At 38.6% G+C, this 22964-nt stretch overlaps 1 protein-coding gene across 13 annotated transcripts in view; it reads right to left on the bottom strand.

Moving 5' to 3' along the window:
• otofa (otoferlin a) overlaps positions 1–22964 on the bottom strand; it is a 77618-nt gene that overhangs the window by 45605 nt on the left and 9049 nt on the right. For all 13 annotated transcript variants that reach the window (XM_044377336.1, XM_044377334.1, XM_044377339.1 and 10 more), the window contains exons 3-4: positions 13051–13139; positions 1746–1845 (exon numbers count right to left, since the gene is read on the bottom strand). In XM_044377336.1, the coding sequence (XP_044233271.1) occupies positions 1746–1845; positions 13051–13139 (189 nt within the window). The remainder of the gene's footprint in view (positions 1–1745; positions 1846–13050; positions 13140–22964) is intronic.

The raw sequence follows: 22964 nt of genomic DNA, 5'->3' as shown, positions 1-22964 counted from the left end.
TCTGCAGCTCAGGGTGTTTTAAAACGTTATACGGTAAAGCTTTCCCTCACACATCCTATTGTGCTGCTCTCTTCTCCACATACATATTCACTCTCACATTATACATTCAACAAGAAAACCACTACATACTCACACTCATCCTTGTTACTGAGCTGCTTTCTATTTAGCTGTTCTAAACACAATTTCCAATCAATAGAGAATATCTAGATTAATGTTAATAGCTGGCGTCCTAATGTGCTGATGTTGCTAAGAGACTGTTGTACTTCCTTCAGATCTTTGTTGATGCAAAAGATCTTAAATGCCTGTGCTTTTATAGGCCAGATGATAGCTGTTACTTCTTCTACTGGCACTGCTTCAGGTGTATTGGAAGATTGATTTCCCCATTTTACGTTCTTCTATTTGTTTGTGATTGTATATCACTGGATAATAAAATTCATTTAAATTTGACTGCTGTTATGTGAGTCAACAGGGTTTAGTAAACTGTTTCTGGACTCCAGATTCCCCCCTTTTTTCCCCTTATGTAGAAAAATAAATTAATTCCACTTACATATTTTGCATAAGCTTGTACCAGCTTTTCATCTGACTGACATTTCTCCCAAATATATACTCACATATTTGATATCTATGGAAATTGCACTAGAATTTAGAATATAATTCTTTGCAAAGTTTAGCTGGACAGCATTAGTTTATACTGATGGATTTAGTGGGGCTTCACTGATGTTAACATTGATGTAACCGCCCCGTAGCTGCTGTTAGCATTAGTTGATTTGTTGGCCACTTGGGAGAAGTGCAATAAACTGTAAACACAACATATGTTACATACCACCTTGTAAACATATCACCTTGTAAAGTTGATCTAGAGAACATGTTAGTAAACAGCTGCCTATTTAAACATCCAGCAGAAATGGAGCAACTTCAGCATTTACTGAGTTATGTTTCTGACTACCTAGTAAATGTAAGTTCAGTGTTACCTCTGCATGCTTTAAACTCTGTTTTTCGTCTCCACCAACTCCTGAGGGAAATATCTGGCTCTGTAGCTGCTAAATGTTCTAGTCGATAAATTTGTCTGTCTGCTCTTACAGTGGGTTTTTAGAGTTTTTCTCTGAGAACTGACTCTGAATCTGAAAACGATGCTGATAAGAGCCGTGACGGTGAACCAAAACAGTAAAGTTGTGTCCCAAAGATACCAAAATAATTAGTTGAAGGACCCTGCAGAGTCGGGTGGAAATGGTCAGTTACATTACACATAATCATCTGATCCATTGTTAACACAAAACAAATGATAAATGCAGCTTCAAACTGTGTTCAAACTGAATGTGAAAGAAATTTCAGGGTTGAAACATGAGTGGGTGGGTGTCCTTGATGGCACGAAGACAAAGACTACGCATCTTAATTTTCGTGCCAGAGACAAGAAATAAAAGGAGAGCTATCTGGAGGAAAATAGCTGAATGAACTGGTGTTCATGGTAAGTGTGGAGGTCAAACAGAGACTGACCTACCACACAAATACACAGACACTTTCATTATTAGGCATTATTGACTTTTTCTTCATTCATTTGAAATCATTCTGGCCTTCATTTACCTACTGCTGGTTTAGAATTTGGACAAATTCATTAGACAGATCTTTTCTCTGTACACATGTATTTAGCATTACTCAATCTACAGGGTCTCTGAAAATTTTAACCTCCTCACAACCCCTGTAGGCCGGCCACTGTCACCCAGTGTGAGAGCAGTGTTTAGCTTTACCTTTATTGATGTGTTGTTATCGTCAATGAGTGTGTCGGTCAACTCTAGGTGTCCTTCCTCAGCCACTTTCTGAAGTACCATGCAGAAAGTCCCCACCAGTCTGCAGGAAAACACCAACAGAGAGCCATACTCGTAAACAGAAATCAATACAATCAATACATGACATGTGTTTATGTCCTTTGTTCTCTCATCTCTTGCCTCTGTGTGAATATAAAGAAGAAATACTGACAAATAACATTTTTTTTTATTCACCAAAAGCATCTGTTCCCCACCACTCTGTCTCACTGTGTGCAGGTGAGCGTGTGTAATGTGATAGAGTCATGGACAGACTGCTGTGCTGTGGGTGCTGTTGGATATGTGCTGTGACAGACGCTGAGAAAGTGCCTTTGTCACCAGCTCACTACAGCATGTCACACCTCAAAGCAGCTCAAAGGAAATGCATAGCAGCTCAAGTCATAGTCAGACTTACACTGTCAATCATTCCTTCTTTTCACCAAGTGTCTCGTCTTCGTCTTTATTTTGTACACAACTATGAGAGGTGTACAATTTGTTATATCAACCCTCATCCTGTCTTCATCATTTTTAACACACGATAGTTGATTTGCTTTTGCTGATAACATGGTATAATCTGTGGTATTGTTCAGTGTATTTGAGTTGTGTTTGAGCTTCTTTATACAATGTAATAGCAATGTCAGTCATTTTCAGCAAATATGCAAATTCAGTGCACACATAGACAATGATAAATATAGAATGGCTAACAAGATGACTCAGTAGGTTGCTAACAAGCTGGTTGTGTATGTTTGACTTTATCAAAAACACACCGTCATTGGATTGTCTTCCAGTTGTATAAACTTGTTTCTCTTTGTTTAACTTCTACAAATGAATTTCTGGCAGACTTTGTGCTGCATGGTGCATTGCTGTCCTCCATAATAGATAGACTACTAATAGTTTGGTTTCAAGGGGTAGCTCTGGGATCTCTTTGTGTTGTTAAATTTAAACACAAAATCCTCAGGATTAAAACTTCAGATAATTCAACAACTAAACATAAAAAGTATAAATGTACTGCTGCACTGTTCTGAAATGGTTAAACAAGTTACACACACTTGCACAGTCTGGGACTCCGACTCAGCAGCAGTTCTTGGTCCTTTGTGACTTGCTGCTGGTTTTCAATTTAAAATAGTTGCCCGATTGCTTGCTGTGCACCAGAGCCATCACAGTAACACAGTAAACAAAACAACAACAAAAAAACAAGATTCTATTAAGAAATCCTTACTTATTAACATCTGGATTAAATGACTTCCTGTACTGTGAAAGTTGCTAATACTGCTGATCCCACTGAGAATCCACTCTGCTGCCTTTTTGCATATTTAGTTACTTACAGCTAATTGTTTTGTTTTTATGCTCCATATGGTTGACTCCTAACACTCTCAACAAGCCACCTGTTTAAACCATGGGCAGACACTTCCAACACTGAAGCTCTGACCTGCCTACCTGCACAGTGTGTAAAGAAAGTACTTCAAATCTTTGCTGTGACAGACAATTTACACATTTCTGTAGTAACTGTCTCTAATTATTGTGATGGGAAAATGCTAACTGCAAGTGCATCCAAACAAATGCAAAACATTTACTTTAAATACTGTGTGAGTCAGATCTGCAAACATTTCAGACAGCTAATTCTCCAAAGCTTTCAATACATCTCAGAAGTTGACAGCAAATTTCAGCCACTTCTCTTAAAGGTAGGGTCAGTGATTCTGGAGAAAGACTGTTCAACACACTTTTTGTCAAATTAAACAATTATCTCATCATGGGCCGCTAGCTGTCCGTTCTGTGTTTGCGCTAAAAAAAAAATCCGGTGTTCATACACAGCAATGGCTCTGTAAATGGGAAACGAACAAAGTGGCTCAGAGCAAGCGACACAACACTATAATAGCCAATCAACAACAGGGGGCATCTGTGCTTCTCCGTGCACCTTGGAAGTAGGTGAAGTTGTGCCAGAGACCCTCACTCTGCATCTGCGGCATTTCTGCTTGTGCACAGAACAGGGGGATATCATCAGAACAGTTGTCTCTGTGAGGACATGACAGTCTCTTGTCTCCAGCACCCGTTGAATGGCGGGGGAGGGTTGGCGAACTGGAGAGAGAGAGCTGTGGCCAATTCACATAGAAAGAGTTTTCTCATGGAACAGATACGCTTCCATTTTATTAAATATATCAATCCACACTGAATCTGAGACAGTCTCACTGAGACCCCTCGCGCTTTTTTGCATTCAGAGTCTGTTCCTGTTTAGTGAAGCACAATCTGAGCAGGCAGCGGTTTAAATCACACAAATATCACGCTGTATATGTGTTTTGAACTTATTTACTGTATCAATGAATCAATAAATACAAACACTGTTGATTTGTTCACGTGGAGCCAACATACAAACTATTTTGGCGCAGTAAATTTCAGTCAGCCTGGTGAAGGCAGTTTGTCCGTCCACTGTCCTCTCAGCTCCCCAGGAGCTGCAGCTGACAGATGGCTGCTTCTGTGGACAGAGACGCTGAATGCAGGTTAAGTGAGAAGTGGGGAGGCCGCAGAGAGGCGGAGAGTGTGGATGAACTGTTGTGCTCACATGAGATGAAATTTTTTTTCTACTTTTCTGATAATGTGAGAGAGGAACAGAAGTGACTCTACAGCTGACGCATCACTATGGATTCCGCCATCTCTTTTGGTCGTTGCCATGGCAATGTGCATCCATGAGATGGAGCATGAAAGGAGGAGTGTATTTGTTTGAGTGTTTAGTTCAAAAATCAACAATCTTTCTCCAGAATGACTGACTCTACCTTTAAGCTCACTGCCCCCAAGAACAAGTAACTTAATGAATGAAAACACCATTCATTCACCCAGAACAAGCTTTCTTTTCTAAAGCTGGTTGTTACTCGGATTTGCCAAGAAATAGAAAAATGTTCTCTCAGTTTGTTTTCATTTAAACTAAAGCTGAATGCTGCAGGGCTCAGTGCTGGACAATATATTTCCGATTGAATTTTAACTTTTTCCTTTAAATTTTGCATTTAAAGAAAAGACTGGTCCCGGATTTGATGACTAAATTGACAAAAATTTAATTTGGCAAGATAACTAATATAGCAAATAATGACATAAATTGAAATAATAACATATTTGTTCACCAACCTGCACCAGCAGTTGTTTCAATCACTGTAAATTTACCATTTTTGAATTGCTTAAGTTTTCACAACATGACAGATTATTTTTTCTTAATAAATTCAACCTCATGGTTCAATTAATGTCATCATGTCATATCAATATCACTGTAATTACCTGTTTCTGACTTGTAAATAGCTTTATGTTGTATTTACATCCAGGAAACTGATTAAAATAATCTGCTTTGGAGCTTAATAATGCAGAAGTGCCTGAAAACCAAACAAATTTGGATGCGTTAGGCAGAGTCCCTCATTTAAGGTAATTAAACCTAAATTTAATGCTATATTGTCCATAACAGTATTTTGAAGCCTCACAAATAAAATTATAATCATACAACTGTATTGAGTTGTCTGATGATTTGAACTGAGCAATTAAAAAACATGGGAATCATTCCAATCTCTACCATCCATCGCACATTGCATGAGTGTGGCAATACAAGAAAACTGGATAAATGGCTTCAATAAACAAACTTAATCAAATGTATGAAGGAAGGAAGATAATATAAAAATGTTTGTTAAATCCAGCTGCTTTTTAAAAAGTATTTCCTCAAAAAACACACAACAGAATGAGACCTTTGACTGTTGTGACATTTCTAAGATCATTAGACATGAAGTTCAATTCTATGCTGCCCAGGAATCCTTCATAGATAATAATAGTGAGAAGAAACCCAGTACAGTCCCCATTCAGCTAGCCAATTAGAGCTGATGAATAATTTAAAGAGTTTCCCCCAAAACAGTGTGTTGTTCATAGAGCAATCAGTAACAAACAAAGAACATGCAGTGCAGCCCGCATCGAGCCACAACCATATGCCATTTCCACTATAATGGTCACTACACCAGTTCTATCTATACACACACACACACACAACACAGCATGTTCACTGCAAATAAAGCTTTGTTTTAAATTTCAGTGCATGCCTGATATGCAGGACACAACATACTCAAATAGAGTGAGTCATAAGGCAAATAATCACCAGGCTGGATATGTCCGCAGGGAGAGATAATATCATACAACAAGGGCATACAATCAATAGTTTTACTACTTAGCATCCACACACACACACACACACACACACAAGCAGGCAGGAGGACCCAGCAGGGATCATGGGTAACGATGTGAGCCGCCCAACAGGACTATGGGAAGAAAAGAGTGAATGAGTACAGTACACAAAAACACACAAATGCTGTACACAGTCTGCGCCTCAGTATGAAAAAACAGCAACAACTGTCTTATTAGATTTATAACCAAAGCAATACAATAATGGCAGTGGGTCTTTATCAGTTGGCAAATAAAAAGAGTGCACACTGTTTATCACCTGCTATTATTCCTCCCCTCTGTGTAGATTAATCTATCTCTCTCTCTTGCTTTATCTCCACGTCTGCCCTCACTTATCGTTTTTTGCTCCTCTGGAGCCGTTTTGAATGATGAATTCAACCCACAGTATAAAGTGAGGAGACATTTGTCAGCTGAGCCTCAAAACTTAATAATGAGGTAGATTTAGACTTCCAGAGCTTGATTTCACTTTAAATCCCACTTATTTAAAAAAAAAAAAAAAAAAAGTATGTGCTTCCCCTCAGGTGCTTTCTCTATGGAGCTACGGAAGAGCATATCTGCCAGGCTTCACTGAATAACTCCACACTCAGTTTTACAGGTTTGACGTGACTAAATAATGAAAAAATAAAAAGTCTGTGAGGATATTGATGTTTTTGTGCAAAAAACTTTTTCTTTGAAGATGGATGGAAACTTTGCAGTTCTCAGCAATATCTATGATAAAAACCAATCTGCTGCAGTATAATCCACTCTTTTCTCTACTAGACAATAGTGATCAATACGTTAAGGGCTACTTAGAAAAGCAAATGGTCTGTCATTTCCTTTCAGCCATTGTAACGTGTGTACAAGTGCTGAATTATTGAGCTGAGCGGGGCCTATCATGTTCTGGCTCACTTTTTAGCACTTCAAAAGGTGGCATTCATTATTGATTAAAGTTCTGCAAACAATTTACTTTCATCTGCTCCATAATTCAGAGCTCCCTTCCCTTTCAATATGTGTTATTTTTCTTTGCAAGCCTCAAATTTCTGCTGCAAATCGAAGCGTGACTATGACGAAATATCTGGCTCAGGTGAACCTGAGAAGCAACTTTGAAATGTAAAATTTTTTTTTCCAAGTCAAACAGAGTTGTTCTCAAGGTTGCACTAATCCGACACAGCTGCTGGTAACTCAGCTAGGGGACAGTGTGAAATGAAAATGTTACAGCAGGGGTACATGATTTGCCCTTTAAAGGGAGAGAGGAAAAGCCTCTGCCAAGCACTGCCCCCCATTGGCGAACACACGCTGATAGAAACTTAAGAGGACTCAGCAAACATTTCGTACACATTATGCACAAGGATAAATATCTATTGATTGACATGGACACAGTCAATACTCCAGTGTTTCTCCTTCACACAGACACAAACATTGTAGAATTTCTTAATCGCAGACAAGCCTCGCTTTTTGCTGTCAGTGTCCATCAGCATGTCATGCTCTCAGCAGACTTTTTAACTGTCCATGTCACCAGATCAAACAAACATAAAAAAATATATGTAAACACAGTATGACCTAGATTTGATTTATTCAAATGTCAGACTGTTGGAGGAACAATAGAGGAAAAAATAGGGAGTAATGGGATTGTTGTTTTCAGCCAGAGTAACAGGTTAGTAACCCTGCATTTTCAGACTAGACGGTAAATTGAGTCTCAATTTGTACAAAATGGAGGGATTATATACTTGTGGATCCAAAATAAAAGCCCCGTTGCTGAGCTACAATTCCATGTCCTGTGGCTACATGAAAACCAGAAATCCACTGTACTGTAAAGATAAAGAGAAAGTCAAGAAGGGAATAAAAGAAAGAAGACAAGATTTGATTTAGTGGTGAAATCAGAAGAGGAGAAAGATGGAGGAAGATTAATTTGAGCAGCGGGCATCATGTGAATTGTTAACAGTCTTATTTCAGAGGAAACTAGCTGCAATAAAACTCAAAACCTATTTAAAAGATAAAACGGGGGGAAACAGTAAAAGTATCAAAAAGTCTAATATACTGAAGTTGTATATTCGCCCTCAAAACAACAGAGGAAGTAGTTCAAGGGCTGTTTCAGAGGAGAACTCGGAGCTTGTTTACCACATATCTTTCCTTCTGATTGATAAGTGTTTGTGTCAGTGCTTCTGACTGCAGTGCAGAGCAAATAAAGTTTTTAGTATTCAAGACTGACGTTCAGATAACACAAGTGACAAGTCGGATTTTCATTAAATCTCAGGATGTGCAGAAGTGTCACAAACAAATCCGTGACCTGTTTATCCAACACTACATCTTCATCCAACTCATGTTGCTCCCAATTATATGAACTGAGTGAATACAGCAGCAAGTTTGTGTTGCACCAACACTTGTTACAAAAATAACAGCTGCTACATGAAGAATTTGTCTTGACACAAAGTTCTTTATTCATATTTGGAGCCGTACTGATGAGAATGACAGATAATAGCATACATGAGGATTTATCACTTATATTATGTCATGGCAAATAATCAGAGTTCTGTATTTTGATGCTGCTGTAAATATAAAATATATATAAAATATATCAATCAATGTAATGTATTCTTATTTCAAAACAATCATATACAGCAGGGAACTTCAAACTTTTGCACATCCTGAATCCCTAAGTGGCAAAGAGGTTAACTATTTAAATAGCATGACAAAATATTAAATCCTTCCCATTTTACAGTCATTGAATGAGCTCTATGTGGCAGCATAATTAGGCCTTGCTTTTTTTCATTACACCTGCATTATTGCATTGTTCTTTACCTGTCTCAACCAAAATGCTTTCAACAGGTGCCACACTGTCATAACTCAGCTGCTTTGACTGAGCCTTTGCAGTCAAGACCCCAAGGCTCAGGAACATCCTGCCTAAAGAGAGCCAGCCAGTTGAGTCAGTGCCATCTTTTAAATGACGTTTCAAAACTTTAACTCGCACTGAACGCTTCCCCCAATGTTAAGGGTGTTTATTTTTCATGAACTGGTGGGTTCAGCAGCAAATAACAAATATGTGAATCACTGGGTGGTCACTGGGGTCATGATTTGATTCAAAAAATGTATTCTTAAATACAAATTTAAAAAGCGATTGATTCAGTAAGGCTGGTATCATATTTTTCAGTGAAGGAAATATTACCATTTGTCTTTGAAGGTCTTTCGCAGGACGTGAAGGCCTGCAGCTCCTTATAAAATGAGTCTGCCTGGTTTCACAGAGACCAAAACTAATGGTGCAGGCTGATTTCTTATGTTTTAATAAACCGTAACAGCCTTGTCAACCACTTGATGTATTCAGGCTAGAAATGTAGACTTCAAAGGATGAACTGGGGCAGAGTAACAGTGCTAATCATGCAGTGAGCTTGCTGCAAAACATTTGATTAAGTAGTACCCTTACGATTTCCAAGGACCCTCTGAAATTCCCCTCTGGACCAGCCTGGGAGTCACTGTCCTCGGGGTGGAGGCCTTGAATATAAAATCATAAAAACTCTTTGCTCCAGTGTGCAGTCACTCACGTACAGCTGTATTCCACAGCTTACAGAAAATAAAAGGAGATCTCTTGGCTGCTTGGGAAAACAGACAATAAATCATGATCTATACGCCACTACAGCACAGAGACCATCATGCATCACTGCTTTCTCTTTGTGCTGCTGTAATGTGATCGTACTTGCAGTCGCAGGGTGCGACACATTGACCTCACAGTGTGTTGGTGTCTCTACAGTGATGAGGCAGATCAGTTACCCTGGTAATGATGCAGCCTGTGGACATATGGAGCAGGTGTGAAAACAACACAAGCTATGACTCACCTTGAATTATTTACCCACTTAAATGTGTGTCGTGCCGTGTTTATTTGCATGTGTGTGTGTTTGTAAGAGTGCTTGTTTATGTGCACACATTAGTCTGAGTGTATAATTAGCTTGTGTTCATGAATCAGCGTTTGAGCTTGTGACCTTATTAAGGACAGAGTAGATTTAAAAGTTTCTTAAATGTTTTAAAATAGAAACTTTTGCTTTTTTTCTCTCCAATTCCCAAATGGATCACTGGTATCCATAATTTATATGCTGAAAACTGCACAGTAATGGTACAGTGCTTCATGTAATATATATTTAATTTGGCCTGAGTGTTCAGTGTTTGAGTTTGCCACAACAGAAAGATGAAAATTTAGTGCCAGGTTATAGAATGGTTTTGGACGTATGAATGGCTGCCACCCTCTTTAGTGATTCAGTGTTTCAAGAAGGTCTGATGTTAATGGCAGTTTCTATGATTTGAAGAGCTTTTTGGGGGGATGTCCTCTTCCTGTGCCAAGGCCAGGACAATGCCATGTTCCTACGCATGTGCAGTGACGTCTGCCTTACACAGAACTACTCTCTGGAAACTGAAAACGTGATCGCTGTTATTCATCCTTGGAACTGTTTCTCAACAAACTAACGTGACCGTAATCTTCACGGCAAAGGAACAGGTCACCCAGTGTAATGGTGTGGCTCAATGACATGTTTTCATAGTTTTCAGACCACAACGGAGGTCTATGCTCAGAGGAATAACATCTGAGGATTTGGATACACACACAATACTTGCATGTAGGATCAATTCATTGTTGGTTTGGCTTCGCACATGAGATTTGGCCATAAAAATACAGAAAAACACCAGCCAGTATACTCAAAAAAGTCTGTATGCACACCAAAAAAAGTTTTTAAGTGTGCTGTTGATCTACACTATTGTTCCATAATGCAAAACACAAAAGATCTCACAAAACAAAAAAATAATATATTAAATATTTGAAAAGCTATTTTTCTTCTGTAAAGTTTTTTATTCTTAAGTTGTAGATTGTAGTTTTGTGTACTACCTGAAAAAAGTATACTATAAATCTTATTATATACTGTGTACAATTTGTACATTACAGTACTGTATGGAATTAGGAGACAGCATCAGCGACAGAAAAATAGCCTTAAAAAATGTCAAGATGAGATCAACACAAGTCAACTTTCATAAATAATGTATATCCCCGTATTTCCTCAATTGATGTGAAAAACATTAAGTTAACTGCTTCTACCTTGTCAGCTGAAAATAATGTTGGCGGGACAGATAACGCTCTACTGACTGGTGACAGGGCAAAATAACAACCCCTTGTAAAAGGGAAATTCAGTCTTTTTATCAGGCTAGTCAGGTTGCAAAATGAGTTTCAGATATTTGTCCTGTCTCCTAAACTTTTTTGACCCTCTATGTGTCATGTGTGGCTGTGAAATTATTTTCCTGTTTCTCTTTTCCTCTTCTCTTTGGCACCAGAAAAATCATGATGACAGTTAAGAGCTGCCTTGAGGTAGAACTGATGCAGCATCTGTCTGCACACCTGTCAGCTTTTAGCTCTGCGTTATCTTGAAGTGGATGGGAAACATGTCACCACCTATTGTACAGTACACACATTCACACACACAACTACATGTACACGCGGCAGACAAGATAAGGTCACACAGACAAACTATAAAGACATACGTACAAATGTATAAATACCAGCTGCACATAGACAAGCATACTAAGGTCTAATGACGAATGTGTGGGCAATTTCTTTGGATGCGGTCTGGACACGTCAACCAGCCAATTAAACACAGCAGCTCTAATCATCTGATTGGATTTGTTACGGACAAGGGTGGCGGACAGGCTTCCTGGCACAACCAACCTACGTCTTTTCAGATCTGGACACATCAGTCTGAAGGGCTACAGTGCAAAATACAATCGAAGGGAAAGACGGAAAATATGAAAAACAAAAAGAAGATGATGAAGAGGAGAGAGGGAGAATTAATTAAAAGCATTTAATTAGCCAGTTTCCACACAAATGGTTTGTTTGAAATGATATGCAGCACTCTTGAGGCAAGTTTTAGTATCAATGCCTTGCTCAAGAGCACTTTGGTAATTAATGTAAGTTAATTGCGTTAATTACATTCATATACAGCAAATACGTTTTGTGAGAAATGTAATGCTGGATGAATTACGTTTTCTCTCAACATAATGAGAAAATGTTGCTAATTAATGTAGTTGGCAAGTTGCCAAAATAATGGTACTGAAAGTATGAGTGAAAAGTTGAGATACAATGTACCAGGTTGTTTTTATTTGTCACCAAAATATCTGATCTTGCTGTACAATATCCACTAATAGAAACTACAGCAACATTAAACTTTTTATGGTTGTGTTTACACTGGCAGCACTATAAGGTTAAGGTTGGGGAAAGATTGCAGAGTCTTGGTTTAATACAGAAAAAACTCTGCAATGACTTGAAGCATGGCATGTTTATTTATAGTCAAGAGACACCACAATCTTTCACTAGCATTAACCCAAGTGCTCTTGTTGCCTAAACATAACCACATTCCTGCATTTTGTACTCCCCTCCATCCACCCCGACCTCAGAGCGATACATAAATTTAGTGCTTCATTCATTTGACAAATTGTTACATGCGAACATAATCCGGGCAGCGATTACATCTGCCACCACAACATAACTGGGAAAATAATTTAGTGGTAAATGAATGTGATTTGTAGGAGACAGGGTGGAACTATGACAGCAAATTATAGATATTCTCGTTAATCATTTGGTAAAGCCATTACTAGATCAAACACACACACACAATAAAAAAAAAAACCCACTGCAAATAATTAAAGGATAAGACAGATTGAACGTGCAATCCCAGCTGCATCGTCCACTTCAGCATCTTGTTTTTTTTCATGATCTGATTGTTTGAAGAGCACGGAGTGACAAATGTGCCCATTACTGAGGATCTAATGCTGTTTCATTACCTCCACCCCCCCCCCCCCTAATGTGAAACTCATTCATGACTGTCTCTGTGGCTTGCAATCTGTTACACACACAATTTAGTCAATTTAGAGCAAGCTATCAGAGAATACAGGTCTATTACCCTCCAGCTAAAAAACACGCACTGTGTGTCATTGTGAATTGGTCACAGAATGTGGCAGGAAGGGCACTGAAATCAATAACTCTGAAATCCTGTTTGGTCTGGTAAGCGTGGTTTTAGGAGAGTCTGAGAGCAATAGTACACCTTACCTGTTGGAAAAGACTTTGCTGTAATTGTACACTTGGATCTCCAGCATCTCGTTTCCATCCAGCCTGCTGGCAATCGGCCACCGAAATGTCTGAAGGAGACAGAAAATGTAATGTTTAGAACACAGTAGGGCTACAGTCACTGATTATATTAATTATAAATTATTCTATAGTTATTTTCTCATGAATCACTTAACTTTACTTAACTTTGTTTATAAAATATAAGGAAATTGTCAAAGATGTCTGTCATATTTTCCCAGAGTCCAAAGATATTGAATTTACAATTAAATATGACAGAGAAAAGCAGTAAATTCTCATGTTTGAGAAACAGGAAACAAATATGTGATATGTATGTTTGATAATAAATTCAAATGATTAGTTCATTATTAAACTTATCCTTATTTCTATCACTATTCAATGAAAAGGAAAAAAAACACTATGATGTTAAATGTGACTGGTTTTCATTAAAGGGATCGTTTGCTTTGCTTATTTGCTTTCTTGGTGAGTTACATGTGAAGATTGATACCTCATGTCTGTTGCATGCTTTATATTTTCCTTCATATTTAGCATCAGTTTTACAGATCAAACAAATAAGCTATAACATGGTGATTAGTGAGCATTAGATGTGTTAGCAGTTCACACACCGTCCAACTCTGAATGTAGGTTTAGCAGTGGTTAACATTAGCAAGACACAATATGTACTGTAAATAAGACAACTTTGGAGCTACTAGGAGGCCCATTTCTCTGCTTTTGGCAGCTCCTGCACCATGCTAACGTACTGGACCAGTCTGTCCACTGAACTGATATCAACCTCACATCACGGTAAGATAGAGTGAACAAGCCAATGCCCAAATTATCAGATATCAATGATATTAATAACAATGTAAATACCAAACAATGTAAATAACAAAAATTATACTTAATGTCATATTCTCTTACAGTACTCATCACTGAAAAAAATGCAGTTAGCCCATCACTAGGGTCAGGCTAGCTGTTTTCAATCTTTATTATTATATAGCTTCATATTTACTTGTGGCATCAATCTTCTAATCTAACTCTCAGCAAAAAGCAAGAAAGCATGTCCTCCCAGAATGTTGAACTATTCCTTCTAGGAACAGATTCAAGGCCTCATGTCAGCATACATCCGTTCCTCTGAAGTGTCCTTGAGTTTAAAAGAATCTCCTTCAGCTTCAGAGGTGCTTTTCTGGAGGGAATAAAACGCTGCACTGTTTTATTTATTACCATAAACATCTCTAGGTTGTATAGCACCAACTAAGAATATTGATAAGCTTTTTTGCTGCAGCAGGCAAGCAAAACTGTACGGTAATGAATTCTGGTAAATACCTTAGATATCCCTGAGAAAAGACCAAGTGTGAAAACAGCTTTGACTGATAACCCTCCTTAGGCATTTTCAATATAATTAACTCTGAAATAAGGGTTTTAAAAGATTTCAGGTTGGCTCCTTTCATGCAGCTTTTACAGGAAGGGGGGAAAAAAATCTTTGTTTCAAACAATTACATCAGAAATCTCCTCTGTGATGTTTTCACTAATTGGCTTTGTCAGGCTGATCAGAAACTCAGTATGGTACTTTCTCTGTTCTTCATACTGGTAAACATACAGTGCATCTCTGTTAAAAGGCTTGTCATTCATCATCATTTTTAAACTACATTTCTGAACAGCCAGTAGTATCCAACGTGAGGCAATGTAAGACTCTCATGGGAATAAATGATCTGTGATTTAACTTGGTGCATAGTCCATCCAATCACAGTGACCTTTAAAGAAAGGAGAACAATTCTGAAACTAAGGTAGTGAACTAGAACACTTCAGTAATCATTAGTGTTTCTACTTTTTGTTGTTTGGTGATTTTTAAAAAACTTTCTGAAAATATTTCACAGGAAAAAAAAGCCTGAACAACTTCTCTTAAACTTCTCATTAAAGCTCAAATTAGCGAGGAAATGAATCCTCAAACTCACATCAAGTTTGTTGCTACTGGCTTTACACTGGCAAACAGATTTTCATTCATCATGAAGTTTATTTAGGTTGGATGCACAAACACTTTAAAAGACTGCCGTTGGAGTTTGATTTAGAAGTAGAAAATTATGAAATATTCATCCTTTAATACCTGTGAGGAAAGTCAGTAACGATAGATGTGCGAAAAGCATCTAAGCCATTCCTGTTCACAAGTCCCATTACAGGCATTAACATGCACATGAATAAAGTCTGACGCCAAACCATGATAAATTATTCTGCTAGTTAATGTTGATCAACTATGACGAGGCTACAAGATTGGGTAAAGAAACACAAGCATTCATTATAATAGTTAGAAACATGTTGAATTGATGTGTTGACTCCCATTCAGTAAATCAGCTCCCTCATCTGCACTGTACTACCATAAGGAAAGAGGCTGTACTGAATGAGGGCAGAAGGGATAAAGGTTGAACAGGTGATTTAAAACTCATTCACCCCCTGCTGATATTGGCCTCTCATTCAAGAAAACACTGCAGGCTATGAGGCAAGCGATCCATCAAGTCTGTCCCATTAGTGAATCCTGGGGTTCCCCACCTGCGACTGTAATCCATAATGGTAGACCTGCCTTCAAGGATCTGTGGATGTGTGTGTGTGTGTGTGTATTGCATTAAACCATCACTCTCTGCCCACAGGCCCTACAGTCTGTGTTTCTCTCTCCAGACTTCAGCCAGGCATGACCGGTGCTGCTGTCTCTTCCTTAGCTGCGTTTCATAGGCAACATTCAGTCTGCACAAAGCCTCAGAGTGATGGTCTTTGGCTCAGATTACAGCTAATACACCCATACCACATCTCATTTACAACTAAATCTCTTCCAGTGTGTTTGAACAGCCGAGAGAGAGGGAGAATGAGAGGCCTCAGCGTGGTGTTAATGTTGCACGGATGACGGCACACACAGCTAATGGAGGGAATGACAGCTATACTCACACATACCAGTGCATAACACACACAATAGCTCAAATGATACATACAGACTACTGCAAATGTGATTATGCTTTGTTTATCCAACACCACTGGGCAGCCACATTATTGTCCCAGAGTAAGAAAACCACTTATTTTAATGTGTTCCTGCACAGACAGTACAAACACATTTCCACACACACAAAACACAGATGTACTAACTAGGCCTCTACTTGCAGTAATGCCATTACGTGTGTCTCAGTGCTTCGCTCATGTACATTCTCAGCCATCGTTTTCAACACTACTTACTGTATCTCTGAGGTAGCAGACATACTGTAAATCCACAACATGAAGGAGTAAGCTGTTTATGCCAGCATAACAGACAAAAGTGCTTACAGTGGTTTAAATACCCACACAATGCAGACAAATAAAATGAGAGCAGGGAATCCATTAAGGTGAGAAAGTGGAGAGGTTTAGCACGCTTCAGCTGTGGGCAAGTTGAATAGTGCAGCAGCATTGCTAACAAACAAAGGGAAATTGGATGCAGGGTTACAAAAATCAAAGACACCTATACACTTGCAATATTGACTCAGCATTTTTAAAAACTCACAAAAGGGGGCCATGTTGCAGCAACGTTAGCTGCAAAATATCCACATTTGTCTCAAACACACTTTATTTTCTGAAATAAATGTGTAAAAAAGCCAAATTTAAACATATAAAAGCATTGTCTTCACACTCACAAATTGACTTTACTCAGCTCTATTTATTTAACAGGCACCATAGAAATGTCTCATTTTAATCTGTATGAAACACAACAGATGAAATTTATGAATACTCATTATGTTAGATTCAGCGTCATCATGGCTACCCCAATAAAATTTTTATGGGATGACTATATCACCAGGTGACCATTGGACACATTAATCAAAAGGTTATAAGGCTCCTGTTGGCAAATAAAAACAATAGTGCTACAAACATAAGTGCCAGTGCATCACCTGCTAAAGAACCTAGAGATGGTGGCACACGTTTTCATGCATGATATGATCTTTGGATAAACATGACAGTGGATACAGCTGATGGAGCATGTAACATCTGAATCTAATACATTCTGCAGTGGAGCAATGAAGAGTTAAGTGTTTGGAGTTCAACATCTGATCTACTCAGCAGCTTGTGTTTTATATAAATAAAACTATTTAAGAAAAAATGTGCGTGTTGTTCTTTTATAATCTCTTATCAACATGTCTACAGGGACTCTTTCTCATGAAGCTCACTTTTCCTGAGCCTATAAAAAAAGCTATCATAAATGCCCCCCAAACTGTAAAAGTAAATACAAGTACACTTCTAATCAGTTGATACTTTTGCACAAGATATTTAAAGGAGCACTCCAACAATTTAATATTGCATTCCCTTAAAGGTAAAACTGATGCAGCAAAGGCTGAGATATCCTGACTTTTACTCCATAGACAGGGTCAGGCTCCAAACAAAATCCTGCACTTCCCATAATACAATTCATTCTTGCTGCTTAATAAATTTTATTTCTAGCAGAGGCTTTCTTTTGAAATTTGTAGTCCACAAGACCAACCCTAGATTACTCAAATGATAATACACAAGTGATTTTCTCAGACTTGACAAAGCTCCTTTCACAGTCACAAAATATTTCATACCACTGAGTATTACTCCCTGTGAATATTGAATAAAATTTGACGTGTAAGATCGACAAGTAAATTGCCCCTGAGTTCCATTCAGCCGCCTCAGTTTCAAGGTCCTGACATGTAATGGCGCACTGTAATGGCTTCCCGGGATACTATATGTGACACCTGTGCTTTTCCTCCTATGGCAAGTGAAAATGTCTGCTGTGGACGAAGCCTATTTTCATTAATAGAACAAGTTTGGTGACCTAATGTGATCCCCAGCATAGCTCCACCAAAACTCAATCAGGCAGAGGACTGCAAGTGAAAATGCCTTTGGGAATGTGCAGGGACTTTAAATACACAAAAGTACAAGAGACACAAACAAACAAAAATATGAGGTAACTTCGTGTTCATGTTCTGTTTTGTTCACAGCTCTGCACAGCTTGGACTTAAAGCTGTCAAGTATTCACTGTGCCTCATACGCTGACTGGCAAAAAAACTGCTGCAATGCGCCTAATATATCATTCGGTGACTCACTTTATTAAAATGTCTCACAGACTATGTGGATAAAAACATGTGAATCTGAATGAAAAATGAAAAAAAAAACAAAACACAGGTCCTATTTCAGATCCTGCTCTCCATCCTCCCCCCCACCCAAACACCCTCTCCCTACTAACCTTCTGTACTGTATGACACACAGCCTAATTGGCGGAGTAAGGCTGCTCATTAAAAGTGACAGGTATGATCTCACTAACCGGAAGCCTTGAGGCCACAGTGGCCTATCAGAGGGACTAAACGCTCCATGGAAGAGTAGCTATAACTGCTATGATCTCACGCTGTAGCACTGTGGTGAGCGGTTGGGTGACCGGGCCGTCCTCAGTTCCCCTGCTCACCATCCTTTGACATCTTAGGACTGTTGCCATGGACACAGAGGATAAAAATCCTCTATGATTAATTATAAACAATAAGCTCCAAATAGACACTTGCTTACAACAAGGTTTGGGAGATTTATAATATTTACTATGAGAACCTTTTGTATGTTATGCCCTTTCTTTTGTGCTACGTTTCCAGCTCATTATGATCTTATGATGTGCAATCCTCCACGCTTGGATTCTGCAGGCTTAGATGTACTCTTAAAGGATAAAAGAGATAAGGGTAGACTGCTGAAATAGGCAGTGGAAGTCACCTTCTCATTACAGCAGGCTTTAGCAGCTGGCTCCATATGCTATATAATATTTAGAATGTGAGAAAAGAGTTTTGCTGTATTCTGTGGATTTGCTGTCATGTTCAGCGTGAGACAGTTCACCCCTGCAACAGTAAATTATTAAATGCTAGAACTTCACTCGAACTTCACTGCATACAGTCCCTGACCTTAACTTCCATTATTCTGCTTCTCTCCATTCTTTCTCTTCCCCTTTTTGACCCATGTGTTTTTTTTTATTATGTAACAACCTTGTCATTGTGGAACACTTAAACCTTTCATTTTGGTGATCTTCACTTTCTGAAAAATCATGCTTGAGCAAATTTCAAGTTCAATTATTTAAGACCATACCTAAAAATATGTTGTTTTTAAAAACCGTTGGCTTATTCTGTTTCTTTCTTTTTGCCTGTGCACCAATACTGAGAATACAATATATTTTTGCACAGCATTCACAGAAGACGGATCTTGTGTCCCTCCCTTGTCTTGTGCATTCCTATAAACTGCACAGCCATCGAGACTGAGTTACATCTAGATTACACAGTAGTAATGCATTCAAATACAGCCTTAATTAAGACTAACTCTGGGAAGCTTTTAACATACAATTTTAGTGAGAATTTGCTAATTTTGTTGAGAATCTGCTAATTCTTGAGGGCGTAGTTTTGTATTTTTACCACTGGATTGCATCAAGTGGTTCATATTTTGTCTCCAATACACACACTGAAAAAGTCGGGATGAAACAGCATTTCTGACAAGCCACATCTGCTGAGAAACTCGATCTTATCCAATTCACTGACATTGCTACGTGCACGCTCCCAACCCAGTCTCAATTTACTTTTTTCCAATTGGACTGTCCATCCCTGTTTCACTTCCATTCCTGCTCTGTTTCTCACATGTCACTCTCTCTCTGCTCATGCTGCAATGTTTCTCCATTTATTTCAGTCTAATTTACAGCATGTCTCAAACAAAATGCCACAGCTGCAGACAAACTGACATTAATCCGGTCAGAATTCTTTCACTCACCAAAATGTGATGTATACTTATTAGTCACCGCGGCAGCCACAAGCCATGTTTAGACAGATTCCAGTGTTGTTGCTTTCTTTCTCATTCATCATCATTCATACAGTATTATGTCATTACTGCACTGATACTATGCAAGAAGATTTAAGTGAAATCCAACAAAGATTACTTTTATGTAAGAGCAGGTGTGACTTGGATGTCTCAAGTTGGAGGTAAATCCTCCTCTATTGAGATTGAGTGGCACTGAGGACATCTTTATCCAGTTAATTCAATCAAATCTCGTCGTTTGAAATTAGACTCTAATAAGATTGCAGTTAACTCCCCAATTTGTGCTGTGTAAACCAGATGGTGCAGAGATAATGAACAATACATTTGTCAAGTAAGCTGCTCCACAACTCAAAAACTGACAGTGTTGTGCTGGGAGATAGCGCTCACCCCTCAATTAAGAACTTTTCTGCTGAGATGGATTTTTTTCTTATTATTTTCAACAAAAGAAGCTCTACCTTCTGTTCCTCTGGTGCCTATTCAACCTAATATGTTGCGGTACAAATGGCAAAACAACAGCTCAAGCTAATCCTATTCTGCATTTGATGTAGAAACAGTTATTGTGAGAGCTGAGCTTTCCAACACAAAACTACTTAAAAAAAAATACATCAAAACTGTTACAGCAATACAGTATAGGACTGAAATACTAACTGAACTAACGAGGAGATGAGGTGCCGGTGGGGAGATGCACGGAGAAACTCAAGTGAGGGGAATGAGGAGATGAAACAGGAGAATGGAAAAGAATGCGATAGGCTGGGGAAAACACTGAGAAAGGGCAGAGCTGATGAGGATGATGTAGGGCAGGCAAGGAGGGAAGAGTGGAGGGGAAAGCAGGCTGGGAACAGAGGAGGAAAAACACAGGGCAAACTGAAAACCAAAAACCAAGCATACACATGAATATAACTTAAATACACAAGTCACATTGAGCAGGAACAGCAAACACACCTCGACATAACATTGACAACCTTTAAAGGGTCTTTAAAGAACTCAGACATACATCGCTGGTGACATAAACATGAAACAATAAGTTTGTCAAGTGGAGTGGTCTGCATGTAACAACAAAAAGAGGACTGAAAGGCAACTGTTGCTCTGAGTTTTAGTTCACTTTTGCAGTTAGTTTCTACGAGGATTAGTGTGTAGCAAGCAACAGTCCTCAGTCGCATTTCCTTGAGAAAATAACTAATGTGAAAGCAAACTTCAATATCAACCTTGAGGGCCTTTTGCCACTCAGTTCAAGTTCCAGTTCAATGAACAGGGAAAAATACTGAGGGCATCTGCTGGACTGGTGGGGGCACAAAGAGCCAGAGTGGAACAGAACCATGACACTTTGGTCTCATCTACTGGGACCATTTTTTTGCAATACCAAAGAAAATCTATTTGGCTTTATGCCAGCTGTTTCAAATTGTGATACTTCATGACAGAAATTATTTCAAACAGAGTGCCCTGGAAGCCGAATGGTTACGGTACATGCCACATAACTGCAGCATGCCTGGTTTGATGCTGGCTAGGGACCCTTGTTGCATGTCGTGCCCCTCTCATCCCTTGTTTCCTGTCTGCTTATCTACTATCAGCTGTCTAATAAAGACAAAAAATACCCCCTTCTCACCCCCCCAAAAAAACAAATAAACAAACAAAACCCAAACATATATTATATAAAAAAAAGAAAGAAAGAATTTCAAACATACAGTATTAGGGAAGCCGTATGCTGTATAGTAGTTTCTTCCATGCTGTGCTGCAGATGTAATGACTGGACTGTAAAACACAAGAAATCTAATAAAGGTTTAGATTTGTGTAGTCCTAATTCTCTATTTATGGACATATTTTATTGTATATTGTTTTCTTACTGGGTAATTATTTTGAGTTAAAGTATTTTTCCAAGATTACTTCATCTACTTCATTTTTTACCATCCTTTGCTTAAAGGTATACCTTGTCACTCCTGAGAGAGACTTCTTAAAGCAGAGGAGTTACAAGCTGATGCACATGGTTACACACACTAACAGCAAAGGAGAAATGGGCACTTATATTTTTTTCCTCTCCTAAGGACTTAATGGGCAAAAATATAAATATACAGCATTCCCTGCAGAAATGATGTGTGTGCAATCTGTATGCGTGTGTGTATGTGTGCACATCAGCACACTTGTTTAATTCATTTTTTTCATTATAACCACAGATCACAACATTCAGTTCAGTACAATTTACCAACTGTAGATTCCACTGTGCTCATTCTGGCTGCTTAAATTTCAGCCTCCAGCTTCCCCCCAACTCTAAACTGGCAAAGAAAATATTCTGTACAGATCATCATTTATTCAGTATACTCAGAGATGGGAAAGCACCTCCATGGAGTTGCCCTGAATCTTAAAAACTGGTGAAGTTCATAAACTATATTTAGTACTTGCAATATTCCAGCTAGTGTCTAGTCCAGAGGCGACTGCTACTTCTCATCTGATCAAGTGGTCAGCAAAGCAACAGCTGAACATCCAAAAGTAACTCAACCTAATGCATACATTTATGTTATAAGAGTCTTTTATTCTGCAGTGAGTTATTGGATACTTGGTATGATGTATATTAGTTTAAAAACCTCACCCTGATAGTGATATGTTCTCATATAACAGATACGCCATACTTGAGCCCACTAACTTCCCAAACCTCATTACCAGGGCAGCCAGGGAAGTGTTTTGTTGGAAGTGACCTCACTGAGGTCTCAAAGCACGCCCTTGAGCGCTGACTCCTGAGCAGGTTGATGAGGACTTCAGTGGTGAAGTAATGCAAAAATGTCCACAGCTACAAAGAGAACTACTGAAACCAGTCAAATTTGCAACATGCAAACTGTGATATTCAACACAAGACTCAAGTTTCACTATTCAAAACAATCACTATACTAGCAAAGCATGCATGACCCTCATATTTATCTGCATTTTTTTGGAGCAACAATAAATTAGGAAACATAATGCTGCAACTATTTCACCGTGTATGCAGTCCTTACCAATCAATTTTGTGATACAGGTGCCGAAACAGTAAGCACACAACACCCTAAAAAAGCCATGAAAAAGTCATGGGATTCAGAGATTTTGTGTTACGTAATCACAAGATTCTCATT

Source organism: Thunnus albacares, chromosome 16, assembly GCF_914725855.1.
Source record: "Thunnus albacares chromosome 16, fThuAlb1.1, whole genome shotgun sequence".
Lineage (NCBI taxonomy): Eukaryota > Metazoa > Chordata > Actinopteri > Scombriformes > Scombridae > Thunnus > Thunnus albacares.
The sequence above is the reverse complement of the archived record's forward strand: the minus strand, read 5'-3'. Positions and strand labels throughout refer to the sequence as shown.